Source organism: Ornithorhynchus anatinus, chromosome 12 (assembly GCF_004115215.2).
Source record: "Ornithorhynchus anatinus isolate Pmale09 chromosome 12, mOrnAna1.pri.v4, whole genome shotgun sequence".
Lineage (NCBI taxonomy): Eukaryota > Metazoa > Chordata > Mammalia > Monotremata > Ornithorhynchidae > Ornithorhynchus > Ornithorhynchus anatinus.
Genome location: NC_041739.1, coordinates 36,755,264 through 36,777,808, shown reverse-complemented (window position 1 = coordinate 36,777,808; position 22,545 = coordinate 36,755,264). Strand labels below are relative to the sequence as shown.

General features: G+C 50.9%; 2 protein-coding genes across 2 annotated transcripts in view; both read left to right on the top strand.

Annotated features, from left to right (window-relative positions):
• SEC24B (SEC24 homolog B, COPII coat complex component) overlaps window positions 1-2,972 on the top strand; it is a 102,133-nt gene extending 99,161 nt beyond the window's left edge. The window contains 1 exon segment of the mRNA XM_039913680.1: window positions 2,010-2,972. Coding sequence (XP_039769614.1) covers window positions 2,010-2,124 — 115 coding nt within the window. The 3' untranslated portion in view covers window positions 2,125-2,972.
• Window positions 2,973-6,167: 3,195 nt separating this feature from the next.
• Window positions 6,168-22,545, top strand: part of MCUB (mitochondrial calcium uniporter dominant negative subunit beta) — a 61,650-nt gene continuing 45,272 nt past the window's right edge. Inside the window, exon 1 of the mRNA XM_029077036.1 lies at window positions 6,168-6,197. The gene's annotated coding sequence lies outside the window, so the exon portion shown is untranslated. The remainder of the gene's footprint in view (window positions 6,198-22,545) is intronic.

Here is a 22,545-nt window from a genome sequence, read left to right as displayed (position 1 = left end):
GTCGGGTGAGAGGGATGCATCAAGCCTCGTGCCACTCGTCAGTCACCAGGTCGGACTCTCCATTGCTCCCCAAGACACCTTCTCACGTCCCTCGTTCCCCACCGGCCTGCCTGCTTCTCCCGCTTCCTCCTGCCCGGGAATTCCCTGTCCCTTGCAAATGACCAGCTCGGCTCTCCTCGTCACCGGGGCCTCTCCCCCCGCCCCCCGAAATCCCACCTCCTCCAACCTCCTGATTTCTCTTCTCTCCAGAGCCCGTCCTCTCAACTCTCAGCCCAACAATTCTGCAGCCCAGTTGGCTCCCAATCTCCCTCGGCCCTTTTGTGCGTAGCCCTTTGCTTACTCTGTCCTCCCGTTGACGCCCACTCCCTTCTATCAACTCTTTTGTGATCGTCTCTCCTGTTAGACTGTAAGCTCCCTCGGGCCAGAGATCGTGAGCTCGTTTTGGACAGGGAGTGTATCTGTTTATTGTTATAGCGTACTCTCCCAAGCGCTTAGTACAGTGCTTTGCACACGGGGAACGCTCAATAAATCCGACGGAATGCATTGTGCCTTTTATTATCCCTCCTGTGTTCTCCTGCATGGTTGGTAGAGGGTCGTGTATACAGGAGAAGGTCTGTGGGTACCGTCGATCAGTTCATTCATTCAGTAGTGTTTATTGAGCGCTCACTATGTGCAGAGCACTGTACTAAGCGCTTGGAATGGACAATTTGGCAACAGAAAGAGACAATCCCTGCCCAGTGACGGGGCTCACAGTTGATAAAACTCAGTGTTCATTTTAAAATGTTGATGTTTAGGAGCGTAGCGGAGAGAGCACGGGCCCGGGAGTCAGAAGGTCACGGGTTCTAATCCCAGCTCCGCCACTTGTCTGCTTTGTGACCTCGGACAAGTCACTTCACTTCTCTCTACCTCAGTTACCTCAGGTGGAAAATGGAGATTGAGACTGTGAGCCCCGTGTGGGACAGGGACTGCGTCCATCCCAATTTGCTTGTTTTCACCCCAGAGCTTAGTACAATGCCTGGCATACAGTAAGCACTTAACAAACACCATAATTATTATTATCAGGAGGGTTTTTTAAAAACTAAATGGCGTTTGTTAAGTGCTTACTATGTGCCAGGCACTGTACTCAGTGCTGGGGTAGATACAAGGAAATGAGGTGGGACACAGTCTGTCCCGCATGGGGCTCACAGTCATAATCCTCATTTTACAGATGAGGTAACTGAGGCGGCAGAACCAGGATAGAGAAGCAGCATGGCTCAACGTGGAAAGAGCCCGGATTTGGGAGTCGGAGGTAGTGGGTTCTAATCCCGGCTCCGCCACCTGTCAGCTGTGTGACTTTGGGCGAGTCATTGGACTTCTCGGTGCCTCAGTCACCTCATCGGTAAAATGGGGTCTGAGACTGTGAGCCCCACGTGGGACAACCTGAGTACCTTGTATCTACCCCAACACTTAGAACAGTGCTTGACACATAGTAAGCGCTTGTTGATAATGTTGGTATCTGTGAAGCGCTTACTACGTGCAGAGCACTGTTTTAAGCGCTGGGGTAGATACAGGGAAATGAGGTTGTCCCACGTGAGGCTCCCAGTCTTCGTCCCCATATTACAGATGAGAGAACCGAGGCACAGGGAAGTGAAGTGACTTGCCCACAGTCACACAGCTGACAAGTGGCAGAGCTGGGATTCGAACCCATGACCTCTGACTCCCAAGCCCGGGCTCTTTCCACAGAGCCACGCTGCTTCTCTTATTATTCTTCTTCTTCTTCTTATTATCAATATTATTATTCTGACTCCCAGGCCCATGTTCTATCCACTAGTCCACGCTGCTTCTCATGTTAAGGAGTTGTTAACTCTGGTATCTAGAGAGGTTTCTGTAGAAAGTCAGTTCTGTATGTGGGAGAAGTTGTTAAAGATCAGCGGCACAGAGTAATATTTTCAATATATTTCCCGTCAGGCTTGCTGTGGTTTTTTGGAACGAGCATCGTTGAGCTGAAATGTTTTTCTCTCCTTTTTCAGAGATGAGAGTCCTGCTAAGACTGAATTTTTTCACCATTTAGTGGAAGACAGGACGGAAGCTGCATTCTCTTACTATGAATTTTTGCTTCATGTTCAGCAGCAGCTGTGCAAGTGAAAAGGAACAAAGCGGAAGAAAATAATCCACGACCTTAGATTCAGGACTAAACTATCAGAAGAGCATTTAGGAAGTTTAAAAAGCACGCATTTCTCCCCCACCCCCACCCCCCCAAAACACAGTGCACAGCACCCTGTCTGAGGCTTTGGCAGTTAAAGGGATGCAAAAGAAAGAAACCCCGAAGAACCGGATGGATTTTCGCCTGCCTAAAATAAAAAGGATAGCAATGATGACGCTGTTTCACTAACTACATTTTCAAGTGGTTTATACACATTTCTGATAGTGCAGCAGTAGAGCGCTCTGTTTATTGCAAGCCGGCAAATTGACGTAGCTATGTGGAATGATATTTCTTAATGTAAAATTAGATAAAAGTCTTTTTCTTACATTTAATAGAACATTTCTGGACTTGAACTTTGACAGATGCCATCAGGCAGCGGTACCATAATTTTTGTTTATATGAATTACTTTTTAACGAGGAATGATTCGTATTCATCGATTTCAACATTTTTCCCAGTGAAAGCCTAGAGGATTTCAATATATGACCTGTAGAAATAAAATATATACTGTACATAAATGTTACATTTGTAAAAAAAACAAAACAAAACACAAACATAAAAACCACACAAAACAAAAAATGTAAAAATGTAACTACAGAATATGAACTGCTTAGTGTGCTGCGTCGTTGGGTGTTTGATGACAGATCTTTTTTGTCCCAGGTAGAAAATGACTGATTTAACACATTAAGAATTGAGTCCACATAAGAAACCCAAAACTCTTTGTAATTCCGTTCAATCTTTGAGGTGGATTTATTTATGATCAGCTTACTAATTAAAAATATTTTGCTTGTTTGGGTGTCGCAGTCGACGTTATTACCTTCCACTCGAAGGTGACGGTCGTTTCGCCGCCCGGAAAACGCCGTTCCGCCTTGACCTTGTGTGTCGAAGCGTCTCGGGGGGGGGTCTTCGGGCTCGTGAAATATCTGTTGAACTGTGTTTGGTTTCTGTCTGCTGGTTTCATCTTGGCGAAGCTGCGCACGAAATAGTCGGGATCCTTGAAAGTAGAACGCTGTCCCGAGGAAGACCAGGGCAGCTCGTGGTGGGCAGGGAAGGAGTCTGTTACTCTCCCAAGCGCTTAGTACAGTGCTCTGCCCACACTAAACGTTCAGAAAATACGACCGACTGACTTGAGTGACCTTATGAGAATGCCACGGACGGGTCCTCGGTGTTGAAAGCCCGGAACGCTAGTATTTTTCATTTTATAACAAAGCCGGGGCACCCAGCAGAAAAAGTTACTTTGCAAGAGGAGAATCTGAATTCCCCGAATGGTTCTCGTTACCTGTATTTAAATCGAGCAGTAATATGAGGTGGAACCATGGGCCGGGGAGGGAGGTCAGGGTCTTGATTTTTTCAGAATCAGTCATATTTATCGGGTGCAGAGCACCGTACTAAGCGCTTGGGAGAGTACAACGGCGCTCTGCACAATAGGATAACGGACACATTCCCCGCCCACGGTGAGCTTACAGTCTAGAAGGGGAGACGAGACATTGATATAAATAAATAGATTACAGATATGTCCGTGAGGGGTGGGGGGGTGAATCATTCATTCATTCAGTGTCGTGTTTATCGAGGGCTTACCGGTTGCAGGGCGCTGTACTGAACACTTGAGAGGGTACACCGTACCAATAAACGGACACATTCCCTTGCCCACAACAAGCTTTATAGTCTAGAATTGAAAAGGAACAAGTCAGGGTGAACCAAGAGTGGGAAAAGAGGAAATGAGGGCTTAGGGAAGGCCTGGATCCGAAAACAAAAAGGTCATTTGGGTATTTTAGGCTTTTAGAAGATCTCAAACGATTTAGCCCAAGCCTCGCCGTGCTCTGCCCAGGCGATCTTTTGGAAAACATACAAAGGGATGTATATTTTCCGTTCTTGGAAAATATACAAAGGGATGTTGCGGAGCGTTGGAGCAGAAGCGAGGGGCCGCTTTCCAAGCCCCCACTGTTCCCGAGTTGGGATGGGCGGCTCTTTTCAGTAGCCACTTCCTTCCCGGTCTACCCGAGGGCGGTTTCGGTCTGATTGGAATACAGTTGACGGACTGTACACGGGAGGCCGAAGTCCAGTAAGCACCCGTGACGGATGGCTCGGATACAAGAGGGCGGGGACCGTCCCCGTGACCGATTCGTCCATTCCAAGCGCTTAGTACGGTGTTCTGCGCATAGTAAGCGCTCAATAAATACTAGAGAATGAATTTTCTTAGATTGGGCAAAGGAGCCACTTTTCTTGCTTTCTTCACTCCTCCCTAGTGAGAAGAGGAGGTGGAAGAGTTCCTCCTCCCGCTCCTCCTCCTCACTGTGACGGTGCTGGCGGAGTGCTCCGGGGGAAAATCTCTCCCCGTTGTGTCTTTTAATGTATTTAAGTGCTTACTGTGTGCCAGGCACTGTGCTACACTGCGCTACCGGGTGCAGAGCACTGTACTAAGCGCTCGGGAGATTCCATCACAACAATAAACGGACACAGTCCCTGCCCACCACCAGCCGACAGGTCAGGGCCAAGAGGGGCCTTGGACTTGACCGCCATTATCCAACAGGCCTTTATAAGGCCTTCGCAGCGTGGCTCAGTGGAAAGAGCCCGGGCTTGGGAGTCAGAGGTCATGGGTTCGAATCCCGGCTCGGCCACTTGTCAGCTGGGTGAGTGTGGGCAAGTCACTTCTCTGGGCCTCAGTCCCCTCATCCGGAAAATGGGGATCGACTGTGAGTCTCACGTGGGACGACCTGACGACGCCGCATCCAGCCCAGCGCTGAGAACAGCGCTCCGCACCTAGTAAGAGCTGAACAGATACCAACATTACTATTTATCAAACACTTTTCATTAAAGATGCGTGGGGGGATTTGGATTTCGAGATAGGAGACCTTGGAAATCTTTTTATAAATAGGGGGAAGGTCCATCTCCTCCAAGGGGCCTTCCCAGATTAAAGCCCCGCTTTTCCTCGGCTCCCCCTCCCCTCCGCGTCGCTCCGACTCGCTCCCTTTGCTCTTCCCCTGGCAGCTGTGTGACCTTGGGCAAGTCGCTTCGCTTCTCTGTGCCTCAGTGACCTCATCTGGGAAATGGGGATGAAGACTGGGAGCCTCACGTGGGACAACCTCAATCCCCTGTATCTCCTCCAGCGCTTAGCACAGTGTTCTGCACGTACTAAACGCCTAATACTAACATGATTATTATTATTCTCTGTGCCTCAGTTCCCTCATCTGGAAAATGGGGATGAAGACTGGGAGCCTCACGGGGGGCAGCCTGATGACCCTGTGTCTCCCCCAGCGCTTTAGAACAGTGCGCTGCACATAGTAAGCGCTTAACAAATACCAACATTATTATTGTATTGTCCTCTCCTAGGCGTTTAGTATAGTGCCCTGCATTCAGGAGGATGGCCCGGCGGGGGGGGGGGCGGGAATGTTAAGATGATGGGCGGGGCCTGGAAGGGGCGGGGCCCCGTCGGGGCGAGGCCGCTCGTGATTGGCCCAAGAGGAAAGGGGCGGGGCCGGGGTGTCTGACAGGGGCGGGGCCCATCGGTGATTGGTCCTGGGCGAGAAGGGGCGGGGTCCGGCGGGGAGAGGGGGCGGGGACTGGAGGGGCGGGGCCATCGGCGATTGGTCCTGGGCGGGGCGGGGCGGTCGGTGATTGGTCCCGGCGGGCAGAGGGGGCGTGGCCCGTAGAGGGGGGAGATGGGGGTGTCCCGGCTGGGAGACTGGGCGTGGCCCGGCGGGGCGGGGCGGTCGGTGATTGGTCCCGGGGGAGAAGGGGCGCGGCCTGTCGGGGCGGGGCGGTCGGTGATTGGTCCCGGCGGGGAGGGGGGAGACGGGCGTGTCCCGGCGGGGAGACGGGGCGTGGCCCGGGGGGCGGGTCGGGGCGGGAAGGAGCGGGCGGCGGAGCGGGCGGGAGATACGGCGGCCGCCGCGCGGGGAGCAGTGGACCCGCTCCCTCCTCCTCCTCCGGACCCTCCTCCTCCGGACCCTCCTCCTCCGGACCCTCCTCCTCCGCCGCCGCCGCCGCCGCCCCGCCGGACCCCAGCCCGCCGGCCAGGTCACAGCGCCCGCCCACACCCCGCCGCGGGCGCCCAGCGGGAGCGGGAGCACAATCGGGAGGGCTCCCCGGAGGAGGGGCACCGGGAGGATCCGCCCGGAGGGGGAGGAGGGAGGAGAATCGGGAGGACGGCCCGGAGGAGGGGGAGCGGGCCTGGGAAAACTTTGGCCAGCTGTCTGCCGTCCGTCCTTCCTGCCGGGGGCGTCTCTCCAATCCCCCCCCCCCCCCCGGCAACGGGGCAGCTGGGGGAGGGGGGCTCGACCCTCCCTCCCTTCCTCCCTCCCTCGCTTTCTTCCTCCCTCCCTCCCTCCCTTCTTTCCTTCCTTCCTTCCTCCATTCCAAGGTATCTATTGAGCGCCTACTATGTGCAGAGCACTGGACTGAGCGCTTGGAATGAACAAATGGGCAACGGATAGAGACGGTCCCCGCCCTCGGACGGGCTCACGGTCTGATCGGGGGAGACGGACGGACGAGGACGATGGCGATAGATAGAGTGGAGGGGAAGAACGTCTCGTCGAAACAACGGCAACCAAATAGAATCGAGGCGATGTACATCCCATTAACGAGATAAATAGGGTAATGAAAATAGATACAGTTCGGTCGTATTTATTGAGCGCTTACTGCGTGCAGAGCACTGGACTGAGCGCTTGGAATGGACAGATCGGTAAGGGACTCTTGCCTCTGTTGATCGCCATCGTTCTCGTCCGTCCGGCTCCCCCGATCAGGCCGTGCGCCCGTCCAACGGCAGGGACCGCCTCTGTCTGTTGCCGACTTGTGCATCCCCAGCGCTTAGTACAGTGTTCTGCACCTAGGAAGCGCTCAGTAAACCCTATTGAACGAATGAATGAATAAGAGAGAGAAAGAGAGACGGTCCCTGCCCATTGCCGGGCTCGCGGTCTGAGCCTTCATTCGATGGCACAGATGGAGCTCCTCCCGTGCGCGGAGCCCTGGACTAAGCGCTGTGGCAAGGACAACTCAGAGAGAGAGAGAGAGAGAGACCACCCCGCCCCTCCCTCCCTCCCTTCCATCATCATCATCATCATCCTTTCATACTCATCTCCACCTCCGGATCTTCAGAACGGCGCCCTGCACACAGTAAGCGCTTGACAGAGACCAACATTGTTCGAGGGAAGGGCTGGCGTCTACTTCGTCATGGTCTTCCGGGCGCTTAGGCCAGTGCTCAGCACCTGGTAAGCGCTCGATAAAGGCTACCGGGTGAATGAATGCTCCGCAAAGAGGAGGCGTTGAGGAAATGGCCCGGCGGCTGGCTCTTCCTCCCCGCAGCTGAGCCCCCCTTCCCTCTGCTCCTTCCCCTCCCCTCAACACTCTGCTCGTCTGAATAGATTTTTATTACCCTATTTATATCGTTAATGAGGTGTCCGTCCCCGGCCTTCTATTTATCGCGATTTAATTGTCCTGTCCTTGTCCCCCCCCCGTCTCCCCCGATTCGACTGCGAGCCCGTCACTGGGCGGGGACGGTCTCTGTCTGTTGCCCCGCTGTCCATTCCAAGCGCTCAGTAATAAGGTTGGTGTTTGTTAAGCGCTTACTAGGTGCCGAGCACCGTTCTGAGCGCTGGGGCAGACACCGGGGAAATCGGGTCGTCCCACGCGGGGCTCACGGTCTTCATCCCCATTTTACAGATGAGGGAACCGAGGTCCAGAGAAGCCAGGTGACTCGCCCACAGTCACACGGCTGACAAGGGGCAGAAGCCGGGATTCGAACCCACGACCTCCGACTCCCAAGCCCGGGCTCTTTCCACTGAGCCACGCTGCTTCTCTGCGGCGCTCTGCACATAGTATGCGCCCAGTCAATACGCTCGGATGCACGAATGTTTCGGGATCTGATCGATGGGCACCGAGCTGCCTGAATTCATTCATTAATCGTATTGAGCGCTTACTGTGTGCGGAGCACTGTACTGACCGCTTGGAATGGACAATTGGGCAACAGATAGAGACCGTCCCCGCCCATTGACGGGCTTACGGTCTAATCGATAGTAATATTGTTAAGCGCTTACTACGTGCCGAGCACCGGTCTAAGCACTGGGGGGATGCAAGGTGATCGGGTTGTCCCACGTGGGGCTCACCGTCGTCTTCGTCCCCTTTTTACAGATGAGGTCACTGAGGCCCAGAGAAGGGAAGTGACTTGCCCCAAGTCACCCAGCTGTCAAGTGGCGGAGCCGGGATTCGAACCCACGACCTCCGACTCCCAAGCCCGGGCTCCTTCCACTGAGCCGCGCTGCTTCTCTAAATCCACATCCTCCCACGCATCTGGAATGAAAAGCGTTTCACGAAGAGATGGTCCGTCTCCGATCGCTAGGAACGGGCGAGACTCCGGCAAGTGATTTTAAAAACACAATGATGCACTGATTTAAGGACTTGGTGCCTTTTCTTGGACCTTCATGAAATTTACACGGTGATGATCCCGGGCACCTGATGACGGCCTGTGTCTCTGCATTTGGAAAAGTGCAAGAAATGATCAGATCCCCTGTTTTTTTAAAAAAAAAAACCACCACCACAACAAACTCGCTAATGAGATTGGGGTGGTATTAAAAATTTAAGCATAACCTGGTTTTCGTTTGAGATTTACAGCTTTTTGAGCTCAGGCTGTGCTGGTTTTCTCTAAGGTGGGAACGACAGCCCCGACAAAATTCTGGTTTTTGCGTCTCAGATCTGGAGATGCTAAAAGCCCGTTTTGAAGTGAGGCTACAGAGCAAGATGAAAAGCGGCAGAGAAGCAGCGTGGCTCAGTGGAAAGAGGCCGGGCTTGGGAGTCGGAGGTCGTGGGTTCGAATCCCCGCTCCGCCACTTGTCAGCTGGGTGACCGTGGGCGAGTCACTTCACTTCGCCTCAGTTCCCTCATCTGGAAAATGGGGATGAAGACCGGGAGCCCCACGTGGGACGACCTGATTCCCTCGTGTCTACCCCAGCGCATAGAACGGTGCTCCGCACATGGTGAGCGCTTAACAAACACCAACATTGTTGTTATGAAAAGTGGCAGCTCTCTCTGCGGGAAAGCGCTCCGAGCCGTCGTCGGGCTTCGAAAAGCGAGAAAATAGTGTGGAGGCAGAGTATACGCTGTGTCCACGGTACCCGGCTGTGTGTACCGCCGCGCACAGAGAAGCAGCGTGGCTCAGTGGAAAGAGCCCGGGCTTGGGAGTCGGGGGTCATGGGTTCGAATCCCGGCTCCGCCACTCGTCGGCTGGGTGACCGTGGGCAAGTCACTTCACTTCTCTGGGCCTCAGTGACCTCATCTGGAAAATGGGGATGAACTGTGAGCCTCACGTGGGACAACCTGATCTCCCCCAGCGCTTAGAACAGTGCTCTGCACATAGTAAGCTCTTAGCAAATACCAACATTATTATTATCATTACTGTGGACACCACTGAGGAAAAGTACAGTAGGGATCTTCCGACCCTCTCTATTAATCTCAAGATGCCGCAGAGTGGGGTTTGTTTGTTTTTTTTAACTTCTCTTTCCGTATAAAACTTCTGTGAAATTAGTTTTCTGCTTTTCCCTTGTTGGATTGGCCACCGTCTGTATGGTCCAGAACTAAGCGCGACAGGCAAAAGGGAAGCGACGCAGAGACGCGGGGGCAGGCTTGGAGAATTGCCGAGGGACTAGTTGTCGGCAGGGCGCCCGTATCTCCCACCTCTGGCCGGAGGCTCAGATCCGCGCGGCTCGGGGAAAGAACTCGGGCTTGGGAGTCAGAGGTCGTGGGTTCTAATCCCGCTCCTCCGCTTGTCAGCTGGGTGACTTGGGGCAAGTCACTTCTCTGGGCCTCAGCTTTAAAATGGGATGAAGACCGGGAGCCCCACGGGGGACAACCTGATCGCCTTGCGTCACCTCCCGGCGCTTACAACAGTGCTTTGCACATAGTAAGCGCTTATCAAATGCCACCATTGTTATTATTATCCCTGCCCGTGACTTGGTGGGAAGACCACAGTCTTTGTCAAAGTCGGAAGCTCCGAGTTCCAGTGCCCCTTCTCCCGCCTGCTTAGAATGTGAGCCCCACGTGGGACCTATCCGATAACCTTGTATCTGCCCCAGCGTTTAGAACAGTCCTTGACACATAGTAAGCGCTGAACACCCCCCGTAAATGATGATGATGATGATGATGATCCGGGCTCTGCCATGGGCCTCCTGTGTGAGACCTTGGGTGAGTCACCTGCGGTCTACGCACCTCGGTTTCCTCCTCTGTGAAACGGGGTTTCAAGAAGTGTTCTCCCTCCTCCTTAGAACGTGAGCTCCATGAGCGACAGGGGACTGTCCCCCACCTCATTATTCATTCATTCAGTAGTATTTATTGAGCACTTCCTATGTGCAGAGCACTGGACTAAACGCTTGGAATGGACCAATCGGCAACAGGTAGGGACAGTCCCTGCCCATTGACGGGCTTACGGGCTCATCGGGGGAGACGGACAAAAACGATAGCGATAGATAGAATCAAGGGGCCGGACGTCTCATTAAAGCAATAGCAATAAATGGAATCAAGGTGAAGTACATCTCGTTAACAAAAAAAAATAGGGTGATAAAAATTACCTTCTATCTTTATCATTATCTATCATTATCTATCATTATCTTCTGTCATCTACCCCGGGGCTTAATACGGTGTTTGGCACACAGTAAATGCGCAACAGATACCATCATCATCACCATCTTCCTTTGCTCTCAGGGTTGTTTTTACTTAAATGCAGAATTGGCAGGACCCAGCCCTCTCATTCATTTTTAAACCGACTGGTTGCCTTTTTGTTTTAATTGGAGTTCAAGGATCGTTCTAGCATCCATCCGCATTCAGCGTTTAAAGCTCAGCGGCCCACAGAGCTCACAGTCTAAGGCGGGGAGGGAGAACAGTCACGAAAACCCCATTTTACGGAGGAGGAAACTGAGGCCCGTGAAATGCAAGTTATCCCAATGCTTGGAAACCACTTCGATAGATTGGGGGGGGGGAAGGGGGAGTCACCCCCAGATTAAGACTGAGGGTCAAATCCACAGCTTCTGAGCTCGAGGGTTCCACCTCCAGACTGTTAGCTCTTTGTGGTCAGGGAACATTCATTCAATACTCATTCACTCGATAGTATTTATTGAGCGCTTACTATGTGCAGAGCACTGTACTAAGCGCTCGGAATGGACAAATCGGCATGCCTATCATCTCTCTCGGTATGCTCTCCCAAGTGCTTAGTACAGTGCCCTCCACACAGTTTAGCACTCGATAAATGTCATTAATTATTCATTCATTCATTCAATAGTATTTATTGAGCGCTTACTATGTGCAGAGCACTGTACTAAGCGCTTGGGATGAACAAGTCGGCAACAGATAGAGACGGTCCCTGCCGTTTGACGGGCTTACAGTCTAATCGGGGGAGACGGACAGACAAGAACAATGGCACTAAACAGCGTCAAGGGGAAGAACATCTCGTAAAAACAATGGCAACTAAATAGAATCGAGGCGATGTACAATTCATTAACAAAATAAATAGGGTAACGAAAATATATACAGTTCAGCGGACGAGTACAGTGCCGTGGGGATGGGAAGGGAGAGGTGGAGGAGCAGAGGGAAAAGGGGAAAGTGAGGCTTTAGCTGCGGAGAGGTAAAGGGGGGATGGCAGAGGGAGTAGAGGGGGAAGAGGAGCTCAGTCTGGGAAGGCCTCTTGGAGGAGGTGATTTTTAAGTAAGGTTTTGAAGAGGGAAAGAGAATCAGTTTGGCGGAGGTGAGGAGGGAGGGCGTTCCGGGACCGCGGGAGGACGTGACCCAGGGGTAATTATTTATCACCACCTGTCGCCGCAGGCCAGGAGGTGAGGCGCTGAGCTAATGATAATAATCATGGTATGTGTTAAGCGCTTACTATGTGCCAGGCACTGTTCTAAGCGCCGGGGTAGATACAAGGTAATCAGGTTGTCCCTCGTGGGGCTCCCAGTCTTCGACCCATTTTCCAGATGAGGGAACTGAGGCCCAGAGAAGTGACTTGCCCAAAGTCACACAGCTGACAGGTGGCGGAGCCGGGATGGGGATTAACTGTGAGCCTCACGTGGGACAACCTGATGACCCTGTATCTATCCCTGCGCTTAGTACAGTGCTCTGCACATAGTAAGCGCTTAACAAATACTAACATTATCATTATTATGATTGGAACCCACGACCTCTGACTCCCAAGCCCGGGCTCTTCCCATTAAGCTATGCCGCTTCTCTAGAACAAGCCAGCTTGGCAGCTCGGGCTCATCCCCCGAAAATTGCCTCAGTTCCCCTCCCGGCCTCCGATCTCCATGTCGGGAGAAAGAGCGAGTGGGTGGGGTTGGAGAGGAAGAGGGAGAGGAAAGAGAGAGCAGAGGGTGGGTGCCCATGGAAGAGGAAGGAAACAGGGAAAAAAAATCAATATCTGTGTGGCCCTTTTTCCGTCGGCCTCTCTCTTCCGTGCTCCTTTCTCTCTGTCCCTGGAAGCCCCGCCTCGTTTGCTTCGGGGCCCAAAATGAAAATTTCTGACCTTGGTCCATTCGTATTTTCTCGTATTCCCTCCGACCGCAAAACCGAAAGATATCTGCCTCGCAAGTGGAAGGAGGTCAGAGACCATTTAGGGAGTTGGAAGCGTTCCAGTTGCCCAGGTGGATGGTTCCCTCCAACTTGTGGGGGCAATGGAAGCGACTCGCAAAACATTTTGAGAGCCCCCACGTCGGTGTCTGTGGGTGGGTGAGTCCGACTGAATGGCAATCATTTTGGAGAGGGACAAAAGGGATTTGTGCCCGTTGATGTGGAAGGATCCGGCCCACGGGAACTGATCCGTTTAAACAAACTCGGTCCCGGGCAGAAGGGAACGAGAGCCCGGAACGTGCCGTGGGCCGGCGGGGTCGAGCCTGTTATCCGGTGACAGCCTCCCCGCCCGGCCTCGTTCGGGCTCAACGGTTCGCCCGGTGCTTGTCCGTCACCCGGGCCTCTGTCCGGCGCTGCCGATGTTACCGTAACGTGGGGAACGGCTGGGAATAATTACCGGGCCTACCGATTCGTGTTTCTCTGTTAGGCTGGGGGCTGATTTGGGTGCATCCTTTCATCTCCTGTGGATGATGATGATATTTGTTGAGCACTTACTATGTGCCAGGCGCTGTTCTAAGCGCTGCAAGAGATACAGAGTACTCGGGTTGTCCCACGTGGGGCTCACAGTCTTCGTCCCCATTTTATAGATGAGGGAACCGAGGCACAGAGGAGTTAAGTGACTTCCCCAAAGTCACACAACTCACAAGTGGTGGAGGCAGGATTAGAACCCACGACCTCCGACTCCCAAGCATGGATTCTTTCCACTGAGCCACGTTCACGGTCCTTAGACCGCATTGGGTTTCTCTGCATTGTTAGCGGAGCAGCGTGGTTTAGTGACTAGAGCACGGGCCTGGGAGTCAGAAGGTCATGGGTTCTAATGCCGGTCCGCCACGTGTCCGCGGTCTGATCTCGGGCGAGTCAGTCACTTCACTTCTCTGGGCCTCTGTTACTTCGTCTGAAAAATGGGGATTGAGGCAGTGAGCCCTATGTGGGACAGGGATTGTATCCAACCTGATGTGCTTGTATCCAGCGCTCAGTACAGTGCCTGGCACATAGTAAGGGCTTAACAAAGGCCATAATTATTATTATGGCCCTTGTCGGCAGTGATCAAAGGACCCGCACCGAAAGGAAGTCTAAATACCGGACCGTAGACGTTTATTCTGATGAATGCCTTTTTTACCTTCCTGAAGGTGTGATTTAATTGCCTGGTTTTTTTCTCCAATTGGATTTAATAAGTGGGTAGCAGCCTTTCCTCACCCTCCCACCGCTTTGCTTTTTCCTTTCTCTCCATCCCTCCTCCTTTTTCTTTCCCTTGTAACTTGGATAGTTTCTTCTGTCGGGCAGAATGTTAGCCAAACATTTATCTCTAGATATAAAGCTTCATTTCGGCAACTGTATTATAGCGAGGCAGTTGTGGCTCAATCTGAAATAAGTTTACATACGCTACTAAATTCTTGATCCTTAAATTAAGTCCTGCCATCTTGTAGTTCAGGCAGGCACGCGGCGGTCTGACTCTCTTGTCTTGTCGACTCCCAAGCCTTTGGTGAAGTGCGGTACACACGGAAGCAGCGTGGCTTAGTGGAAAGAGCATGGGCTTGGGAGTCAGAGGTCCTGGGTTCTAATCCCGGCTCTGCCACTTTTGGGCAAGTCACTTCACTTCTCTGCGCCTCACTGACCTCATCTGGAAAATGGGGATTGAGACTGCGAGTCCCACGTGGGGCAACCTGATTACCTTGTATCTACCCCGGCGCTTAGAACAGTTAAGTAAGCGCTTAACAAATACCATCATTATTATTGTTATTGTACACAGTGAGCGCTCAATAAACATGATTGGTTGGTGGATAGATGTCGTCCTCCCCAATCCGGAACGGGACAGTCTCCCACTCCACAGCCGGCGTCGGGCTTCGGCTCTGCCGCTCCAGGGCGGGGGCCGATGGGGAGCTTTCCGGGACCGCTCGGCGGGTGTTTGAGACCTGCTCCTCTCTCCCTCCCTCCCTGCTTCTCTTAAGGTTATGTTAGAAGGCGGGGGGTGGGGGAGGCAGTGTGGCCTAGTTGCTAGAACACAGGCCTGGGAGCCAAAGGACCTGGGTTCTAATCAATTAATTGATGACGGTGTTTGTAATTTCTCTCCTGGGAGAGAAGCGGTGCGCACCGGGATGGAGGCGTTCAGGACTCCGGGTCTTGTTGGCTGCTAACCTCGCGTTGCCCCCGCCCGAGGCGAGGAAGCCCGTCCCCTGGAGATCCAGCATTCACCAAGCATCGCCACTTCCTTCCACTCAGGTTGATCGATGGTATTTATTGAGCACTCACTGGGTGCGGAGCACGGTACTGAGCGCTTGGGAGAGTACAGCGTGACTGTGGGCAAGTCACTTAACTTCTCTGTGCCTCAGTTACCTCATCTCTAAAATGGGGATTAACTGTGAGCCTCACGTGGGACGACCTGATTACCCTGTATCTACCCCAGCTCTTAGAACAGTGCTCTGCACATAGTAAGCGCTTAACAAATACCGACATTATTATCACTATTATTACTATCATTATTATCAGTATTATTATTACTATCATTATTATTGAGAAGCATTATTATCAGTATTATTATTACTATCATTATTATTGAGAAGCAGCGTGGCTCACTGGAAAGAGCACGGGCTTTGGAGTCAGAGGTCATGGGTTCGAACCCCGGCTCTACCACTTGTCAGCCGTGTGACTTTGGGCAAGTCACTTAACTTCTCGGTGCCTCGGTTACCTCATCTGTAAAATGGGGATTAAGACTGTGAGCCCCACGTGGGACAACCTGATTCCCCTGTGTCTACCCCAGCGCTTAGAACAGTGCTCGGCACATAGTAAGCGCTTAACAAATACCGACATTATTATTATTATTATTATCACGGTACAACAGAGTCGGTGGACATGTCCCCCGACCACGACAAGCTCACGCTCCATACGTAATAATCATAGTAATAATAATTGTGGCATTTTTTAGTAAGCTATGTGCTAGGCACTGTACTAAGCGCTGGGGTGGATAGAAGCAGATTGGGTTGGACGCAGTCTCTACCCCACATGGGGCTCACAGTCATTCCCATTTCACAGCTGAGGTAGCTGAGGCCCAGAGAAGTGAAGTGACCCGCCCAAGGTCACAAAGCAGACAGACGGCAGAGCTGGGGTTAGAACCCAGGTCCTTCTGACTCCGGGACCGTGCTTCAACCGCTGGGCCACACTGCTTCTCCACGTCCCATTTAGCGTTTGCCCATCGGCCGCAATCAGTCGTTGATATTTACTGAGCGCTTACTGGGTGCCGAGCACTGTCCCGGTCGCTTGTGCTCCCCAGGTGATGTGCCTTGGCTTCCATCTGTGCCACGGTGAGAGGCCAGGAGAGGGCCAGGCGTTTTACTAATCCTTATGGGCGGGGAATGGGTCTGCTAATTCCCTTATACTCTGCTCTCCCAAGTGCTTACTTCAGTGCTCTGCACACGGTATGCTCCCAATAAATACCATCGATCGATGATACGTAGGTAGAATCTGTGGAGGAGACTTCAATTTCATCATTTAAAAGTTGGTAAGATATTGTCAATTGATGTAAAATCGTCCAGCTACCAGGAAACATACAGGAAACAGCGTGACCTAATGGGTCTGAGAGTCAGAGGACCTGGGTTCGAGTCCCCACTTCCGGTGCGTGACCTGGGCGAGTCACCGAACTGCCCCGTAGCTCGGTTTCCTCACCTGTAAGATGGGGGACCTGTCGGCCCTCCGACTTAGACCGCGAGCCCGGTGTGGGATGGGGACTGTGTCCGCCCTGGCGAGCTCGTTGAAGGAGTCGGCACCACGGTTATTGTTGCTGTTATTATGAAAACTTCATTCTCCTCTCTCCTTTCTCTTGGCTTTTGAAAGCTCGCAACCGAATCCAGCTCGTCGGTGTGCTCCCTGATTGTCGTCTCGGTGGTCGGCTGTCATATCCTCCTGCTCTGTGGCCCTTAACCAGCAACTTCCTTCCTCCCCCTCTCCCTCCTCCCTTCCCTCCTTCAGATAGAATATTCTGAAACCCGCAAGTCCAGCGATGCCCAAATCGCTAAAGTTCTCTCCATCGTGAGCTCCTTGCAGGACAGAGACCTTGTCTGCCCTGGATTTCTTATAGCAACGTGGCATAGTGGAGAAGCAGCCCGGCACGGCGGATAGAGCACGGGCCTGGGAGTCGTTCAGTTCATTCAGTCGAATTTATTGAGCGCTTACTGTGAGCGGAGCACTGTGCTAACGCTCGGAAAGTACAATCCAGCGGCAGAGAGAGACAATCCCCACTCACAGCGGCTCACAGTCTAGAGGAGGGGAGACAGGCTCAGTGGAAGTAAACGGGCATCGACAGAAATAAGGAAAATGATAGCTATATACAGAAGTGTTGTGGGGCGGGGATGGAGGGGAAGAGCAAAGGGAGCGAGTCGGGGTGATGCGGAGGGGAGGGGGAGATGAGGAAAAGTGGGAATTGGTCCGGGAAGGCCTCTTGGAGGAGGTGGGCCTTCGGTAGGGCTTTGAGGGGGCGGAGGGAGTGATTGTAGGGCAGATTTGCGGAGGGAGGGCGCTCCGGGCCAGAGGCGGGACGTGGGCCGGGGTCAGAGGGGAGACAGGCCAGATGAAGGCCAGTGAGAAGGTTAGCACCAGAGAAGCCGAGTGTGCGGCTTGCTATACTTACCGTTGATTCGCACCGTGGCAGTCGCAGATACCTTTTGTAAATTGTAGTGCTCAGCGTCTAGCGCAGAGTGCTTAATTGGTGCCAGAATAATACATTCCAAAGTGTTTCGGTTTCGCTTAGTTGCTCAGAGCCTATCATTTGTCACAGTGCTCACAGTGAGGATTTTCTGTCAAGCAGCCAAGTATTAATGAGGCTCTTCTGTGCAGAGGTTGTGATCATTTCAGGATAGAAAAGAAGTGGCATGTTAAAAAGTGCTCAGCGTGTAGTACGTGGAGCTTTACTTATGTATTCCTTGACCTGATAATATAACTACTCGAAATCTTGATTGGGAAGAATGTTTATAGCATCCTAGCCCCCAAATGATTTTCTTGTTAGAAATTGTTAGAAATCTTAGAAAATTGTAGCCGATTGGGGAGAGTGGGAAGCCAACTGCTAGGGTTTTTGCAAGTTTAAAATTCCAAAGAGCCTCCGGAAATTACGATTGTGCACCTCTCACTTAATACGTGGTATTTATTGAGCGCCTCTTGTGTGCAGAGCACTGTACTAAGTGCTTGGAAGAGTACCGTTTAACAGAATTCATAGACGCATTCCCTACTCACAAGTCAGCTTAAATACTGATTTGTTGTGGCGCTAGTAGTGGTATTAAGTGCTCACTGTGTTCAGAGCACTGTACTAAGCGCTGGGGGAAAAATCTGCAAGTGAGAATTAGGTTTGGTCCCTGGCTCTCCAGGGGCTCACGATCTAAAAATCAGGTGAGTAGGAAAGATGAAATAACGTAAATCCAAATAACACAAGAGACAGCAGCGTGGTGTAGTGCAAAGAGCCTAGGCCTAGGAGTCAGAAGACCTGGGTTCTAATCCCAGTTTGCTGTGTGACCTTGGGCAAGTCACCTCATTTCTCCGGGCCTCAGTTCCCTCATCTGCAAGATGGGGATGAAGACGGTGAGCCCCACGTGGGACATGGACTGTGTCCAACCCGATTAGCTTCTATCTACCCCACCGCTCAGTAGAATTTGAAATTAAAATTTTGAGAAGAAAGCAAGACAGCCAAGTAATCCAGGGTCCAACAGGTCTGGTGTAAAGGGAATCCGTGGGGACTTTGTCCAGTTTTTAGAAGCTGCAATGCTGCCGACGCTCTAGTTCCGTAAGGTCGTCACGGGCAGGGAACGTGTCTGCTAGTCCTGTCGTATCGTACTCTCCCAGGCGCTTCGTACAGCGCTCCGCACGGGGTGAGCGCTCAGTAAATACCCCTCATCGACCGATTGCGGCTTGAATCCCTGGTGACCCGTCGAGCGCGACGGGCTCGTCGGCCACCGACGGCGATTTCCCATCCGCCTGCGGCAGCCCCCTCCGGTCCCTAAATGGATCCGATCGCCCCTCTCCTCCCGGCCGTTGCCAAGCCGCTCTGCCTTCTGCAACTGGATCTGGTGGCCTTATGCTTTTGAGGAAAAATGTCCATCTTCCATTTCGCTTAGCGGTTTTCATCAATTAAGCCTGCCGTTTATTTACTTTCCCGCAAGCAGATAGGCAGTCCTGAAAAATAATGGACTGAATCCGTGCTCTAATCAGAAGAATAGGTGAAGTCGGAGCCTTTGTTATTCACGTCTTGGTAAGGTGCCAAATGCCCTTAGCTCAGGAGCAGTTTTAAACAGGAATGTACTGTACCGTAATCAGGTCTGGAGGCTGCCCGTTGGTCTCAGCAAAGGTTGGTAGGTGGCTCAGAGCAATCCTCCGTTTCTAGCGGTCAAATTGGATTCTTAAAATGAGTCGAGTTCAGTTCAGTTCCGGCGTGCCGGAGCATTACCAAATGAAATGTACGTAGCATAATTTAATGAAACTCAATCAGCTGTTGCCAGAACTCTCCAGAAAATAAGCATTTGTTTAGCCCTTACCACAGTGCATTGAGAAGGAGCACGGGCCTGGGAGTCAGAAGGACCTGGGTTCTCATCTTGGCTCTGCCACTTTGCTCTGTGACTTGGGCCAGTCACTTCATTTCTCAGGGCCTCAGGTACCTCATCTGGAAAAGGGGGATGAAGACTATGAGCCCCATGTGGGGCAGGGACTGTGTCCAACTCGATTATCTTGCCTCTACTCCAGCGCTTAGAACAGTGCCCGGCACATGGTAAGCGCTTAGAAAACACCCTGAAAAAATTTTTGGACATGCTCTGTGGTGTACACACAGTAAGTACAACAGCCATTGCTTCCAACAGTGTAGTAGATCAGATTTTCCAGTTTTGCTAGTCTTAAGCTCTTGGAGGGCAAGAATCATTTGAAAGCTTGAACACTAACATGAAATAATTCAGACTCTGCAGATCAAATGAATTTTTAAAAGGAGTTAGTAATATATGTCGAACAGTAAGCTCGTTGCAAGTCGGGAACGTTTCTACCACTCTGTTGTATTGCACTCTCCCAAACGCTCTGTACAGTGCTCAGCACACAGTAAGCATTCAATAAATACCATTGCTGGATAGTATTTTTCTTATAGTTTACCGAACTTGAGTAGCCTGTGGGTTTAGTCAGATGGTGTTCCAGAAGGAACAGTATTTTATTTGCGAATGCCATGCTATACCTCTACTCGTGCGTTTAGGTCTCGGAACAACTTCCATCTCCTAACAAAAACTGTGTTCTAATATCTACCAAACTAAGCAACTGACCATATGTTGCAGATCACTTGTGCCATATTTACGTGCATAATTGCTTTTCTTAATTTTGGAAACTCACATGGGGAAGTCTAACAAAAGAGGGAGTAGGAGAAAAAGAAGAGAAAGGGGGAGAAAAGAAAGGAAGGGAGAAGGAAGAGAAAGGGCTGTCACTTTTATTGCACTGAGCGAAGTATGGCAACCACCCTTCACCCTCTAGACTGTAAGCTCCTTGTGGGCAGGGAATGTCTGTTCTATTGCTGTATTGTGCTCTCCCAAGCGCCAAGTACAGTGCTCTGCACACAGTAGGCGCTCAATAAATGCAATTGACTCTCCCCCATCCTCTTCCTATAAAGAAGCACTGTGGCATAGTGGCTAGAACCCGGGCCTGGGAGTCACAAGGACCTGGCTTCTAATCCCGGCTCTGCCATTTGTCTGCTGTGTGATCTTGGGCAAGTCACTTGACTTCTCTGGGCCACAGTTCCCTCATCTGTAAAATGGGGATTGAGACTGTGAGCCCACGTGGGACAGGGACTGTGTCCAAAATGATTAGCTTGTATCCACCCCAGTGCTTAGAACAGTGCTGGACACATAGTAAGCGCTTAACAAATACCCCAATTATTATTAGTAGTGGTATTATTACCCTGCCTTAACCTGTCTCAGTGGAGAAACTCCTTTGTGCTGTGAGACTATACCTATGGTCTTTTATTTCTTCAAAAATAGTGGGTGAAGAGCAGAGGGGGAAGGGAGGTGGCCGTTGCCAGAATTAGGCCAGTAAACAAGTTCAGGATTTAGGAGTCTCCCATTTTATTCCGGTTATTTCAGCCTTTTCCTCAAGATTAATTCTGATACGTCTTTTTTAAAAGCCCTTTAGATTCTGCCTCATAAAGGGCTATGCGCTCTGTGGAAAATATTACTAGTCTTTGAATTTCCTGTTTTGAGGTAGAGGATGTTTTTATCTTCAGAATCAAATGTATGACTTTTCACTCTGATAAACAAACTTTTACAGTAGGCCAATACAGTAGCCGGTAATCTCATTGCTATTACAAATAGCTCTAGGCAGCTGAAGTTTTTGCTGGTCGATGTCAGGATTATGGTATAAATCAGATGTGGCGTGACCGGAGCTACTTTAAAAATTAAAGGTGAAACACATTAAAACCCTTTCCCTATCCAAGTTCAGTCTGCTAGGGAGTAATTTAGATATTTAACTTCAGTGTGGAAAAGATGATTTAAAATGCTTTTCAGTGGTATCGGAGGTAATTCCGTTGTAGAGGAAACACTTCTCAATCTCCTATCGATCACATCTTTTGTAGTAAAGCTCCAATCCCCTAAATCCATCAGCAGAATCTCTTATCTACAAACAATTTTGGATGATGCTGCAACAATCCTCAAGGTATTCGATACTTAAAAGATTTTCTTTTTTCCTTGACAATGGGGCAGGAAAACACAGATCAGCAGAGAAGAGAAATATAAAATAGTTATACACTGGAACCAATCTAAGGGCTTTCAGTTTTACATTAGAATGAATGGGGCTTGGGTAAAGTGTAGCATTTAGCAGCTGCGACAAGGGAGGGAATCGACAAAGAGTATGAACTTTTAACACACCCAGCCTCGTCTGACTGGCACGTAACTCTTTAAAGAGCTAAAGTAAAAAAAAAAAGCAAAATTCTTGATATTCTTTTGTACGTTACATAGCTTTGTATAATTGTCATAATGATTTACTAATACCTAAGTCCTTTAAAAAAAAAAAAAAGAACCTGGCCACATCTTCAATACCCTATAAAACTATTCCAAGTCCTGGACTTGTCTGCTGTGTGACCTTGGGCAAGGCACTCAAGTTCTCTGTTCCTGTTACCTCAGAGGGGGGATTTAAGACCGTGAGCCCCATGTGGGACATAGACTGTGTCCAACCTGATTACTTTGTATCTACCCCAGTGCTTAGAACAGTGTCTGGCACATAGTAAGAGCTTAACAGATACTATATATAGTTTACAGGCTCATTCTTTCTAGTCTGTAAACTCCTCCACTAGACTGTAAACTCTCTGTGGGCAGGGAATGTGTCTATCAACTCTGTTATATTGTAGTCTCCCAAATGCGTAGTACGGTGCTTCCCACTCAGTAAGCACTCAATAAGTACGATTAGGTTAGTGATTACTCATCCCCTTCTAATAATAACGGTTGTGGTATGATGATGATGGTATTTGAGAAGCAGCGTGGCTCAGTGGAAAGAAAGAGCCAGGCTTGGGAGTCAGAGGTCGTGCGTTCGAATCTCAGCTCTGCCACTTGTCAGCTGTGTGACTGTGGAAAAGTCACTTAACTTCTCTGGGCCGCAGTTACCTCATCTGTAAAACGGGGATTAAGACTGTGAACCCCAAGTGGGACAACCTGATTACCCTGTATCTACCCCAGCACTTAGAACAGTGCTCTGCACCTAGTGAGCGCTTAACAAATACCAACAGTATTATTATTATTTGTTTAGCGCTTCCTCTGTGCCAAGCACTGTTCTA